Source organism: Camelus bactrianus, chromosome X (genome assembly GCF_048773025.1).
Source record: "Camelus bactrianus isolate YW-2024 breed Bactrian camel chromosome X, ASM4877302v1, whole genome shotgun sequence".
Taxonomy (NCBI): domain Eukaryota; kingdom Metazoa; phylum Chordata; class Mammalia; order Artiodactyla; family Camelidae; genus Camelus; species Camelus bactrianus.
In genome coordinates this window covers 1514763-1528882 of record NC_133575.1, presented here as the reverse complement: position 1 = coordinate 1528882, position 14120 = coordinate 1514763, and the positions used below count along the sequence as shown (strand labels likewise).

General features: G+C 44.8%; 1 protein-coding gene and 1 non-coding gene across 4 annotated transcripts in view; one reads left to right on the top strand and one right to left on the bottom strand.

Moving 5' to 3' along the window:
• Nucleotides 1-14120, bottom strand: part of CD99 (CD99 molecule (Xg blood group)) — a 33059-nt gene that overhangs the window by 10026 nt on the left and 8913 nt on the right. For all 3 annotated transcript variants that reach the window (XM_074359467.1, XM_074359470.1, XM_074359468.1), the window contains exons 2-7: nucleotides 9027-9059; nucleotides 8066-8110; nucleotides 7253-7291; nucleotides 6547-6615; nucleotides 2845-2889; nucleotides 431-502 (exon numbers count right to left, since the gene is read on the bottom strand). In XM_074359467.1, coding sequence (XP_074215568.1) covers nucleotides 431-502; nucleotides 2845-2889; nucleotides 6547-6615; nucleotides 7253-7291; nucleotides 8066-8110; nucleotides 9027-9059 — 303 coding nt within the window. The remainder of the gene's footprint in view (nucleotides 1-430; nucleotides 503-2844; nucleotides 2890-6546; nucleotides 6616-7252; nucleotides 7292-8065; nucleotides 8111-9026; nucleotides 9060-14120) is intronic.
• Nucleotides 2489-2561, top strand: TRNAT-AGU (transfer RNA threonine (anticodon AGU)). The gene has a single exon. It is a non-coding gene; the product is annotated as a tRNA-Thr (tRNA).

Here is a 14120-nt window from a genome sequence, read left to right as displayed (position 1 = left end):
TTCCCATATTTCAAGGTTTTTCATTACAATTATACTTGGGATGGTATCTGTGATCAGCGATCTTGGACTCACTGAAGGCTCATTTTTTAGCCATAAAGTGCGGACACTGTTTTTACAGGCATCATTGTCACCACACACTTCACAGACCACACCGTCTAGTGCGAACATCCCTTTTCTATGCACTGGGGAACCAAAATGTGCGTGGGACTCGTTCTATCGGAATAGTCGCTTTGTTTGCGGTGGGTTGGAACCGAACCCGCCGTATCTACCTGCCTGCGTTTTGGGACACGCGTCTCAGAGAACTAGGCTTCATGTCAGAGTCCCTAGGGTGACACTGCAAATGCTCAACGTTAGGTCGTGACCGCTGCTCCCCCAGTCCCCCGAGAGTAACAACAAGACCTCCAAGACGTCAGAAACGAGGTGTACATACCCTGCTCCTCCCCGTCGTGCCTCTGGTTTCCACCGTCACCGCCACCGCCACCGGCCCCGCCACCGCCGCCTCCTGCAAGAGAGGAAGCAGGCTTGAGGACAGATTGCATCGGGAAGATGTTTGGGCACGGAAGAGTCAAAGCCAGGAACAGCCCCTGGGACCTTGGTTCATGAAGGCACCTTAACAGAAAGGACCATGGGACTGATAAAGCCATTTCATCTCAAGGTGTCCTTTTCCACCGCTGAGTGGGGACATCCTCGCTCTGTGGAAGGTATCTCCCATCTCGCTCCCATGGACCTGGAAACCAGGCTTGGCATCTGACTCAACCTCCACCCCCATGCTGGGCTCTAGGAGACCCAGTGAGTCGTGAAAGTGTGCCAGGGGAATCCCAGCAGGGGTCCCAGAGCCCACCTGAGACCCTCCCATGGTGACGGGCTGATCTCAAAGACATTCCTGTTGACTCCCAGTCTCATGAGTGGTGGTCACTGGTGAGGTGTTAACCGTGGACCCATCACCTGGGGTTATTTTCTTCATCCGTGTTTCCCCCAAGGCTAAGAGTTGCCAGCTCACCACCCCCATTTTTCCTGCATTTAATGCCAATATAGAGTTGGTTTTAAGCTGATGTGGGTACAATGATTACTACACAGTGAGTCATTCACCCAGTGGACTATAAACCTGTGAGTGATTTTATTTCTGTTTAAAATCAGAGACTCCCTCTCTGTGTGTCTTGATGTTACACTCACACAGGCACTGCATGTTACACAGCTCAGGAGCAAGAGGGCTGCCTGCTACACTCAAAGTGGGGGACTGCATGTTACACAGCTGTAGACCCAGAGCACAGCCTGTTACAGTCAATGGATAAGTGCACCTTACACAGGCATCAAACTAGAACACTGCTTGTTACACTGTTCAAAGCGGGGAGGTTTTGACCAGCACACATTCATGATTTTAAATGGAAAACCAATTTAGAAGGTAGACGGACAGCCATTGAAAGACACGACTTCAAGGAACAGAGTGAAAGGAGTTTACACTCTGCAAGGTCTGTGAACTCAAGAGGGAATGCAGGGACATTTCCAGTAGATGACCAGCGAGATGTCCCCAGATCACCTCACAGTAAGTCCTCAAATGCTGTAAAGAGAATTCGAATCTTTGGGGGACTGGACTATCCATTAAGGTCAATCAGTCTCAATTCATCAATCAAGGAGTCAAAGGGAAAATATTTCTGGTAACATTTAATGCACACCAACAATGAATGATCCTAACCATATCTTCCTTGGTCCTCCTACGACCAGTAGGGCTGTCAATGATCACAGCTGTTCTGGAAAATAACTTAGCCATCGTGAAGGGATGTAAAAGTTGGAATTCCCTTCAGAAGTCCCACTTCTCGGAAACCACCCTAAGGGAACCAGATGGAGGGCATCCAATATCCAAGTGTAAAGACATGTACAAGAAACTGGGATGAGACCTAAAAAATACAGAAACTAGTGAATATGACAAAACAGAAGCAGACTCCAAGATACAGAGAACAGACTAGTTGTGACCAGTGGAGGGAGGGATGGGGGGAAGGACGAGGTGGGGGAGGGGAGTAAGAGGTAAAAACTGCTCTGTGTGAAATAAATAACCTTCCACGCTACCTTGCACAGCAAACGGAATACAACCAACACTCTGCAATAATTACAAATAGAGTATAACCTTTGAAAACTGTGAATCACTATGATGCACACCTGAAACTTATACTACATTGTACATCAACTAAAATTTTAAAAAAAGTGTTGAGAGATATCAGGTAGTTAGCTAATAAAAATGTGATTTTTCTATTTACAGGAAGAAAAGAAAGAAAGAAAGAAAGAGAGAGAGAAAGAAAGAGAGAAAGAAAGAAAGAAAGAGAGAGAAAGAAAGAGAGAAAGAAAGAAAAGAAAAAAGAAAAAAAGAAAAGGAACGAAAAGAAAAAGAAGAAGGAAGGAAGGAAGGAAAGAAGGAAGGAAAGAAGGAAGGAAGGAAGGAAAGAAGGAAGGGAAGAAAGAAACGAGCATAACCTAAATGTGTTACAAGAGGTGGGGAGGGTATAGCTCAGTGGTAGAGCGTGTGCCTAGTATGCACGAGGTCCTGGGTTCAATTCACAGTACCTCTATTTAAAAAGTTAGATAGATAGATAGATAGATATTAATAAATAAATAAATAAATAAATAAATAAATAAATAAATAAATAAACCTGACTACCTCCCCACCCCCGGGTCTATCGTCTGCAACCTTGACGTGTCTGCAAAGGGCAGACCTCCATGAAGATGTCCAAGCAGCTGGCTGTGAGATCCCTGAGAGCTAAGACTCTACCTGCTGCCACGATTCTGTAGAGAAGGTGGGTAATCAGGGATGGAGGAACATAAGAGACAGAAGAAGAGGTCATGTCACCCTACCTCCACCTGAATTCCCCTCGATGAGGTCAGAATCCGAGAAGCCACCTAGAAAGAAAAACACAGTGTCATCTGTCACATTAGAACTTTCAGGAAGGTCTTGATGTCTTAGAGTGAAGGAAAACACAGTAGAATCAAAAGCAGACTGGGGGACAGGGGACCCAACAAAGGTACTACTTTACGGAGAACATATCTCAAAGAGGCAATTGCCATGAATGCCCATCCTATGCCAAAAGTCCTAAAATTAAGTCTTACTCGAAACCTCTGCTAACTAAACCTGAAAAAGATGACACAAAAAGAAAAGGAAAGGACATATCAATCTTCTGGATGTATCTAGATAAAACCACACTCAATTACCATCTCTCTAGTGTAGATTCATTGCACTGCTGGCCCTAAGCTGTCACTCTTCCCATTGTGGGGAGAAGGGTTCATACTCAGCCAGAAGACTGATTTTGGCAGTCTGAGGGTAGTAAAAGGGAGACAAATCAGTATTTTTAATACTTATTTAAAACATAACATCTGTGGGGTTGATGTTTCTGCCCCTGGAGAATGGGCTTACACAGGGCTGGTGTAAGGGGGTGACAGACACATTAAAAAGAATCCTGTCATCCCAGCTGACACAACCCCAGACAAGTCAACCCCAGATGACCTAGAGCCGAGCCAAGGTCAGCCACACTTGGCCAAGATTTATCAGAAGTAATGATTTTTAAAATTTTAAGCCACTGGGTTTGGAGATGCTTGTTAGGCAGCAATAGCTAGCTGATACACAGATTCAGTCCATCAGTTTAATAAAACTTATCTTGACCAGGTAGAATTTTTCCCATGAACGTAAGGATGCATTCTATATAAAGACATCCTTCTATATATCTTGTCATATTCATAGGTTCAAAGAAAAAAAAATGACCCATCTCCTTGGATGACCCCAAGCACCTGATGAAATTGAATATTTATTTCCTGTTTAGGAAATAAAAGTCAACTAGAATAGATGTGTAATATGAATATTTATATTTTTAGGGCAATTTCTTTTGTGTAAAAATGAATCTCTTTGAGTTTTTATCTTAAAGTCAGGATTGACTGCTCTGTCTTCTCCTATTGAATGTGGTCCTGAGTTCTCCAGCCAAGGCAAAATGATACAAATACAAGTCAACTGTAAAGAGAAAATATAGACATAAGAAAGGGGAAAACTGGTTTTAAATCATTTGCTGATACTATGACAGTCCTCTTGGAAAAGCTAAGAAGTGAGGAGAAAATGATTAAAAGTTAATGAGTTCGGTGGGGAGGGCATAGCTCAGCGGTAGAGCATGTGCTGAGCATGCACGAGGTCCTGGCTTCAATCCCCGGCACTTCCATGAAAAAATAATTACATAAAAATTTAAAACTGAATAAATACATAAATAAATAAATCTAATTACCTCCCACTCAAAAAGATAATGAGTTCATCATTAAGTGGCTAGTTAAGGAAAATGTCCAACACTCTCTTCTGTATTACAGAAATATTGCTGCAAATGGTGTTACGTTGTCAGTTTTTATGGCTGAGTAGTATTCCATTGTATAAATACACCACCTCTTCTTTATCCAGTCACCTGTTGATGGACATTTAGGCTGTTTCCATGTGTTGGCTATTGTAAATATTGCTGCTATGAACACTGGGGTGCAGGTGTCATCCTGAAGTAGGGTTCCTTCTGGATATATGTCCAGGAGTGGGATTCCTGGGTCATACAGTAAGTCTATTCCTAGTCTTTTGAGGCATCTCCATACTGTTTTCTGCAGTGGCTGCACCAAACTGCATTCCCACCAGCAGTAGATAAATGACAAAGAATGGACACAAAGCACATCTGACTGTCCTTTATGATTACATTACTGCGTTCTGTTGATTCTTATTTTGGGGTTGGCTTTGTTCTTTTGATAACTATATAAGTTTAAAAAGCTAAAGCTCTAAACTGTTCTTAGAAACTATAATCAGAATACAGATGTTAACTAAAAAAAGTCAGTATATTCTATACATGTATTTACGTGCAATATATCGTATATGCGCAGTCAAATTGTAACAATTCTACCTAGTAAAACTGAAAAACGGAAAAAAAAAAAAGAATGCCAAAAAAAAAAAAGACACAAAATGTATTCCTATAATGGACACAAACAGGGAAGAAAACCACTTAGAAATGCATTTAAAGAAACAATAAGGAGAAAGAGGCCCACAGAAAATTGAATCCCAAGGGGAAAAAACAAAAAACTCAGCAGCACTCCACGCGTCAACTTCTACGGGTAAACAATTCAAAGGAAAATAAAAGGAAGGTGTTATTTTTCCCAGGGGCAGGAGAGAAATAAAATGGATCTGAAGCTCAAAGGAAAGAAAGAAAGAAATAAACAGACCCGAAAAAGCAGAGAAGTCACAGAAGCATTAAAAACACTGGGAAGAGAAAAAAAAAAAAAGTAAACTCTTGCTTGTCAAAAAATACTGTTGGAAACACTCAAAGAGGGAAAATGTTTTCATCGTAAATGAGGGAAAACAGTGAACATCAAGCCACAAATGGAGAAGGCTTACACTGCAGAAAGCAAATGACGGATATCATAAATTACAAGAAAGAACGAATGACAAGCAATACACAAAAAAAGAACAAGATGTGGGCAAGCGACATTCGAAAGGTTCTTGCAAATTTCAGACATAAAGACATGAAACTGGGACAAGACGGGCAGAACAGTTTACACAACCTACGTGATCAAGCTCTTCCAAAGAAACAGAACACTGTCAAAATCAGGGATGAGTTACGATAGACTAGGACTGCTAAGAAAAGTTGTATCGTAATAACTATTAAATAATACAAGAAAATGTTTACAGAAGACTAATAAGCAAAAGGTAATGTTATGACACACTATGAATAAAAGATGCGCAGTTTTACTTAACATCTGTTTCATTTAAATTAATATACAGGGGGCAGGGTATAGCTCACTAGAAAAGTGCATGCTTAGCAGGCACAGGGTCCTGGGTTCAATCCCTAGAACCTCCATCAAAAAAAAAAAAAAAAAGATAAACTTAATTTAATTACCTCCCCCCACCAAAAAAAAAAAGCTTAAAAAAATACATAAATTAATTAACATATAAAACACTAGCGAGAATAACCATCAAAAAGTTCACTGCAGTAGAAGATGGACAGTATTTCTATTTTTCTGGGTTAAAAATTAAACAAACATATAAATGAACAAACAAGCCCCCTCAAAGTCTGAAGTTTCAAGAGACATTCAATTCAGAAAGCATGTTAGTGCAATTCCTCTGAGGATATTGTCATGTGTCACAAAAAAGCCAAAAGCTTAAGAAATTAAGAAATTAAGAAAGGAAGGAAGGAAGGGAGGGAGGAAGGAAGGAGGAAAGGAGGAAAGAAAAGAAAAAAAAAACTTATTTAAAGTAAAACCACAAGCAGATATTTCTCTCCACATCGAGTATACATATTTAAAATCTTACATTCAATTTTTTAAAGGTTCCCTTAAAACCATGGAAGTAAAACCAGCAAACGAAAAAAAAAAAAAATCACATCCAAACCAAAAATGTCTTCTTCAAAACTGTTTTCCACTCCTGGAAAATTGGAATTACCCGGCACCAGGAGTTCACAGTAAGATCAGGCTAAATCTGACATGACCTCCTCTCAGCTGACCTGGAAATCACTGGTCTGGAAAACACGCAAGGACCCGCAGGGCTTGAGGTCTTACCGGAGGAGCCAGGGTGGCTGGGGTTTGGATTAGGTTTTGGCTTGGGTGGACTGCGTGGCGTTGGGTCATCTGTAAAGGATGAGAGTTGCAATTATGAGCATTTTGCAGTCAAGTAAACATAACACCCATTTGTATAGAGGTGATTTACTGAACAGTTAGAAATCGAAGCGTGTCCTTTGTCACGGCGGGGACACCCGTACACACCGCCATCTATGGATTTCTCTCCATCATCCTCCAGGCACCGTACTTAACTTGGTGTATTTCCAACAGAAAATAAAGCAGATGTCTGGGCCAGCTACAGAACTGGGGGGTGGGGGCAGTGCAAAATGACAATGCAGAGTCCCTTGCTCAAAATGCATTAAAAAATTCACTATGGTGGCCACAGAGTGGCCAACCAACCATGGCAGCCCTTCTGAGTGTGGGGCCCTGGGTGACCGCACAGGTCACAGGCTCAGGAGGCCAGCCTTGGGCCAGGGAGTTCAGTTCGCCTCACGCCACCTCAGAGCTCTAAGAGCTTTCAAATAAAAGTAGGCGTATTGATTAAAACCGAGAAAACTCAACAGCAATCAACAATGCACCTATTCCTTAAGTTTTCCTCGTTAAAAAAAAAAAAGAGTTCAGCTTATGATTTAAAAGAGATCAGCCTCTTTGAAATGATAAATGAGGAAATTAGACCTAAAGGAGATTTAAAAGAAGCCTTACTTACTGTGTCCTCCAATGGCATCTTCTAAACTGAAGTCATCACCTGAAGGAAGAAAAACAGGTCGTTAAGACTGAAGTTCTGGGTGAGCCAAGAATGGAAACGACTCTCTCAACAGGCAGAGGGCGCACCGCATCCCGGCGTCCCTAAACACGTCCCTGAATATCCATCTGACCAAAGTATCAACAGAAAATCCAAACCCCTGACCATTTCCACAACAATCTTCTCTCCCACGAAGAGAACACAAGAACCTAACAAAAGTGAAATAACGACAGGGGTGTGTCCATCAATCACTCTGCACGAACAGAGCTGAACTCTCAACTCCTTTCTGCAGATAATTCTTTTCTGTTGACTGCCTGTCTTAATCATCAGCCCCTACCAAGTGGCCGCCAAATCCTGCAAAAGGTGGGGGAGGGCACAGCTCAGTGGCTGAGTGCATAGTTAGCATGGTGAGGTCCTGGGTTCAATCCCCAGCACCGCCATTAAAACAAATAAATAAACCTAATTACCTCCTTCCTGCGAAAGAAAGAAAGAAAAGAAAGAAAAAGAAAGGAAGGAAGGAAGGAAGGAAGGAAACGAGTAACAGACAGTCAGACTGAAAATATCCAGAGACACTTCCCACGGACCACAAAAGCATCTCTCCCATGTGACCCTTGTCACAGCCATTCGAGACCAAACATTCGGCAACTCTAGCCAAAGCCATGGAACAGCTCGTCTTCCAGCCGTCTGTCTACACATCGTCCGGCCCTTGGGGGGACTGGGGCGCCCGGCCGCGGTGTCTCAACTCTCTCTGGAATGCCAGGTGCATTGGCTGCTTACCGGCGCTGGGCTTTTTGGGGGCAGAAGTGGATTTCGTGCCACTGTCTAAAGAGAAAAGACATTTCAGTCAGCAGACTTGCAGCTGGGACGCAGAGACAGCTCTCAGAACCGCTTCCCCCGCCCTGTGACGTCGAATGGGCCGCGCGTGAAGTTCTGAGCCCACAGAACAGTGGTCGCACACAAGGACGGGGCGTGCGGGTGGGAAGGACGCACACGGGACCCCTGGTTGCAAGGCTGTGCGCGTTTATAACGAGGAACGCACTTTTCCTTCTGGGGACCCTCATCCAGGCTGGCCCTCTGGGGGCCAAAGGTGAGCAGGCTGAGGTCATAAGAACCAAAGATACCCCCTGGGCCTGCTTCTCTCCCCACTGGGCGAGAAGAAAGCTTCCACCATCAAGAAGAAAGCTACCTCTGCGGCTGGCTTCTGCTGCCCCCATGGTTTTAATTCAAGCCTCTGCACTGGACCCCAGGAATTACAAAGGTGTCCCAGGCTGAAGACTCTACCCCCAAATTCACAACCACGGGGAGCCTCAGAACGCAGCCGTACTCAGAAACAGGCTCTTTGCAGCAGTGGATGAGCGCAGACCCTGAGGGTCGACCCCCTGCTCAGGAGGAAACTGGGGAAGCTGGAGGCACCGACGCAGAGGGACACGGCCACGTGAAGGCACAGGCCGAGACGGGGGTGACGCGGCCGCAAGCCCAGGGGTGCAGCCCCTCACCCCCCGCCCACCCGCGTGCCCATGGGGGTCCGCCCCAGCCCCTTCCCCGGGCGCCAGGCAACCCTGTCTGGCACTGCTAATCACCACAGGGTGCGGAAATTATCCCACCAAATAAAATGTGTTTATCCCATCAAGGGCATCTTGAATTTTCTCATCCCACGGGACTCGAGGGACCCCAGGAAGCTGTGTTTCCTGGGGTCCTTTGTAAAACGCGTTTGTAAAACGCGTTTAATACGACTCACCGTCAAGGGCGTCCGATAAGTCAAAATCTTGGCCTAAAAGGGAAAGAGTCCCATTAGAAATAAGTCAAAGAAAGGTAAATGGGAAATTAAGAAAGCCATTAGAAAGGGCAAGATTTGGGATTTTCAGATGCTTGCGGGATTCAGCGCCTTTCACAACGTAAAACGTGTTGTGATTTCTCACGTGAAATGTTTCACTTTCAGACCTCCAGGCAAGAAGATGTTCATTTATTATTTTTTTTAGACTATTGATAACCTTAGAGTTTAGCAGCAGTTAAAATAGTGTCAAACCATGATAACTCTGCACATACATTATTCCAAAAAAGTGGGTCTTTTGACACAAGATAGTAACCATTTCCAATACATGATGGGGGAAAAAAAAAAAACACAGGGAAAATCCTTGAATAAACAAGCTTTCTATAATTACCCAACCGAAACATACTTCTGTACAAACATTCGACAACCCAGAAAAAGGTTAAAAAAAAATTTGTTTTTAATCTCCTGGGATCCCAGAGGAGGAGAAACTGCCTTTATTCCACTGTGTTTACCCCGTTACGATGGAACTCTCTCCCAAGTCTGTGTGTGTGTGTGACTGCGTGTGTGTGCGGGAGGGAACGTTCATGTGTCTGTGGTGGGTGTGTGTGCGTGTGCATTCGCGTGTGAGACACAGCATGTGTCTACTTACTGTGTGGTTTGGGGTGTATGTGTGAGGTTTTGCGTGGAGCTATGTGTGTGGTTTGCAGGTGTGTATTTGTGTAGCTGGGGTGCATGTTCTGTGTGTGAACACACACGGGTAGATGGGTCCGGGTGCCGTTTGGGGGCATGGAACTTTATGTGTGTTTGTGTGTGCTCTTTGCGTGTGGGAAGGGTGGTTCGCACGTGCATGTGTGTAGTTTGTGTGTGGGCACGTGTGTGGAGGTGTGTCTAGGGGCAGTTTGGGGAGTGTGTTTCTCTGTGTGTTTTTCCGTGTGTGTATTAAAAACAGGCAAGCAGACAAAAAAAGAATGAAATAATGCCATTTGCAGCAACGTGGATGAGTTCTGCAAACCTGTGTTCCATCACACTAAGTAAGTCAGAGAAAGACAAATATTATGTGACATCACCTTTGTGTGGAATCTAAAAAAATATAATACAGGGTGAGGCACAGGTTAGTGGTAGAGCGCTTGCTTACCATGAAGGAGGTCCTGGGCCCAATCCCTAGCTCCTCCGTTAAAAAAATCAATCAATAAACAAATAAAACAAATTTTAAAATGATCCAAATGAATTTATTTACAAAACAGAGACAGAATCACAGACAGAAAACACACTTACGGTTACCAAAGGGTAAAAGAGGGGGAGGGATAAATTGGGAGTTTGGGATTAACAGATACACATTACTACATATAACATAGATAAACAATGAGGATCTTCTCTGCAGCCCAGGGAACTACATTCAACACCTTGTAGCAACTTTTGATGGAAAAGAATCTGAAAAAATAAATGTATTTATGCCCACATATAACGGAATCACTGTGCTGTACGCCTGAAACTAACACACACTGCAAACCAACTCTACTTCAATTAAAAAAAAAAAAAAAACTATATGAACAATGAAATGTGCCCCAAACTTTAAAAAAAAAAAAAAAAAAAAAAAAAAAACTCGGGAGGAAGGTGGCAGAACCCTCAGCTCTGGGGACAGCCTGCTCTGAGCGGTCGCCAGCATCCACACCGGGGCGGTTCCACCGCCTCAGAGCCCGGACGTGCCGGTCTCTGCACCCACACAGGTGCCCAACAAAACAGAAGCGGTTTCTGCACTTCCCGCAGCAGGCGAGAGACGGCAGGTGCTCCCGAGGTGGGGTGCGGCTTGGGAGGGACTTGTATGCGCCCGAAGACCCCAGCGGACACGCGCACGCTCGCGGGCCTATGGGTTCACACAGAAACCCACGGGGGTGATTCGCCCGAAGGCGCCTGTCTCAGACGCTCGCCTTGCTTGCCATCATGGTGACCCCGAAATCCAAGGAGCACGCCCCGGACATCGGGGCAAGTCGCCCCGAAGAGATTCCAGGAGTGCACGATGCCGTGTTTAGGGGGAAATGGGGCGCGGGGCCTTCGGAAGAACAGCGGAAGGGGTGAGGATATAACTCAGTGGCCAAAAAAACAAACAAAAAAGGTGTGCTTAGCGTGCGTAAAGGCCTGCGTTCCATCCGCAGGACCTCCATTTTTAAAAAATTTAAAATTAAAAAAATAAATGTAAAGAACAGCAGAGAGGGCTGTTTGGACCGCTAAAAACCAACAGCGACAAACGTGAACGTAAAAGGCAGATCTTTACGCGTAACGTGTGCTTACGCTTGTGCGCGCGTCTGGGTCCGCACGCGCATGGATAGGCGTGTTTGTGGGGATGTGTCCGCGTGCACGTGCATCCGTGGGCACGCACACTGCATGGGGGGGCACTGCACGTCTGCACGTGCGCCCACGCGTCCCTGTGGGCACGGGTGTCCACGGGGGCTGGTGCACGTGGGGTGCACATGTGCGCTCACGGGTGTCTGCGCGTGCAAATACGCACTGAACACGAGTGCTGCGTGTATGCGCGTCTGCATGTGCCCGGGAGCACCGAGTGTGCACGCGTCTGCCTGTCTGTCTGCTTCACCACCCTGCGTGCAGCCGGCCCGGGGCTGTCCCCGCGGCCTCGCAGGTCTGGTTCCTCACCGCCGCCCGCCTGGATCGCACCCTCACTGCGAGGCCGCCGCGTCTCCCTGCACGACCTGCCCTCCTACAGGCTCCACCCGCTTCGAGGGGTCACGGCCCACCTCCATGTCCTCTGCTGACCCCCGCGGGGCCCTGACACACATCAGAGCCTGTGTGCCTGGGCGCAGAGCCTGCACGCGGGGCAGGAGCCAGGCGTCCGGGCCGCACATCCAAGGCACTGAGCTTCTTGGTGAAGCAGCCCAGCCCAGTCCAGCCCATGGGGGAAGCCTGCACAGGCTCCCCACCCCTCCCGGCCCCCCGGAACCCGCAGGCGTGCGGGGCACAGCCGGGGGCCCCGCAGAGCCATCCCCGCCTGCGCCCTCCCTTGGCTTCAGTCTTTCCTGTTTCCCTCGGCTGGTCCTCCCGACACCGGACGCCTCCGAGGCCACCCCGGGCGTGTGGCGCCTCCCCGGGGCGCGAGCGCCGCAGCCCCCGAGCTCCGCAAACGGGTGGTTTGACAGCCACGAACTAAGCAAATGACAAATTCAGACCAAGAGAAGGCCGTCGGGTTTCTCGGAAACTCTACCAGGACCGCACTGGGACGTAGAAACAAAAATGAGGCTAGAAATGCTGACAATAATGACTTAACGGAAATTGTAAGTTACATCATTTATACCTGAACTTACCGAATGCATAAATAACTACAAATAAAGTGGAAATAAGTTATAGACACAAATTTAGAACAGAAAGAAAATGTAGTGACTAATAATTATAGAAATTACAAACAACGTAATTTATGATGCACAGAACTGAGAAATCACGTAAGTAAATATACAGAAACATATAGAAATAAGCCATAGAAACAAAATTAGGAGAGAAATAAAACGGAAATATAATCACAGAAATTACAAATTAAATCATTCACACTTTAGACACAGTTTATAAATTACGTAAATATATGGACATAAAATAGAAATAAATCATACAAAGAAAATAAGAAAGAAAATATAAATTTTATAATAATAAATAAATTGTAAATTATATAAATTATAAGCAGAACCTATTGATTATATAATGAATAATATATAATATTATATATAATAAATATAATAAAATAATATAGAAATAAGTTATACAAACAAAATTTGAATAGAGAATATAAATTTTTATAAAAAATAAATAAATTACAAATTACACCATTTATAAGTTATGCATAGACTATCAATTATATAAATGAATATATGTATAAATAGAATAGAAATTCTAGGAAAAAATTACACTAAATTTGTATAATAAATTAAATTATGTAATTTATAATTTACACAAATTATAATTGATACAAAGAAACTATCAATTATATAAATGAATACATGTATAAATAAAATAGGAATAAAATATAGTCAAAACTCAAATAGACTATACATTTTTATAATAAATTATAAATTATGTAATTTGCAATTTATACACAGAAACTATTATACACGTGAACATACATATATATAAAACAAGAATAAATTCTAGAAATAAAATTAGAATGTAAATACAATATAATAATAAGTTTTAGAAATTATGAATTATGTAATTCATCATTTACCCACAAAAACTACCAATTACATAAAAAAATACAGGTATAAGTAAAAATAGAAGTACCCTCCAGACACAAAATTAGACTTGAAATAAACGTTAGGCAGGCAGAGGATTCCCCCGCCTTCCAGACGTTCACACGAATAAGGCAGGAATCCCATAATAATCCCGCAAGGCTAACAGCAGCCCCAGATGAATTTCCCCAGGGCCTCGTCTGTTCCTGGGGCTCGCTGGACAATCCAGCTGATCTCCACAACTCTCCCTTTTGCGGGGGGTGAGAAACAGACACCCCGTAACCTCCGACCCCGTCCCCCCCACCGTCAAAGGCAGCATCAGGGTCCCCCACGCCCTGAGTCCACCCGCGACAGCCACGCCCTGGTCCTGGCCAGACGCTGACCTTGAGCGTTCTCCACTCCCTCCCGCCGTTTCCCCCACCCTCACTAGAAACAGAGGTTGCAGAAGACCCACAAGCACATTAGGAGGGACTCAGTGACCACGCGTGTGCTTCACATTCAGCCTCTGGGGGACGCCCGGCACAGGTGTCTTTTTCTGGAAAAAAGAAACCCATCGCATGGCCCGCTCCTGAAAACCACGACTCTGGGCTTGTGGGGGCTTGTCTGCGGGTAATTCCATGGAACCCACAACTCCCCCAGGTGAGCAGGGAGGGGCCCCCGCGGGATCAGGTGATGGGAAGCGCTGTTTGATTTGATTTGATTTGATTCCTCCCTGTCTGAGACGGCCTGGATTTCCTGCAGCTGGCATGACCGGCGCCAGGCACTGCCGTGACCTTTCTCGAGGTGCGCGACTGAACGTTCCTCCTGGCAGACGTTTAGTCTCCAGGAGGGGCAT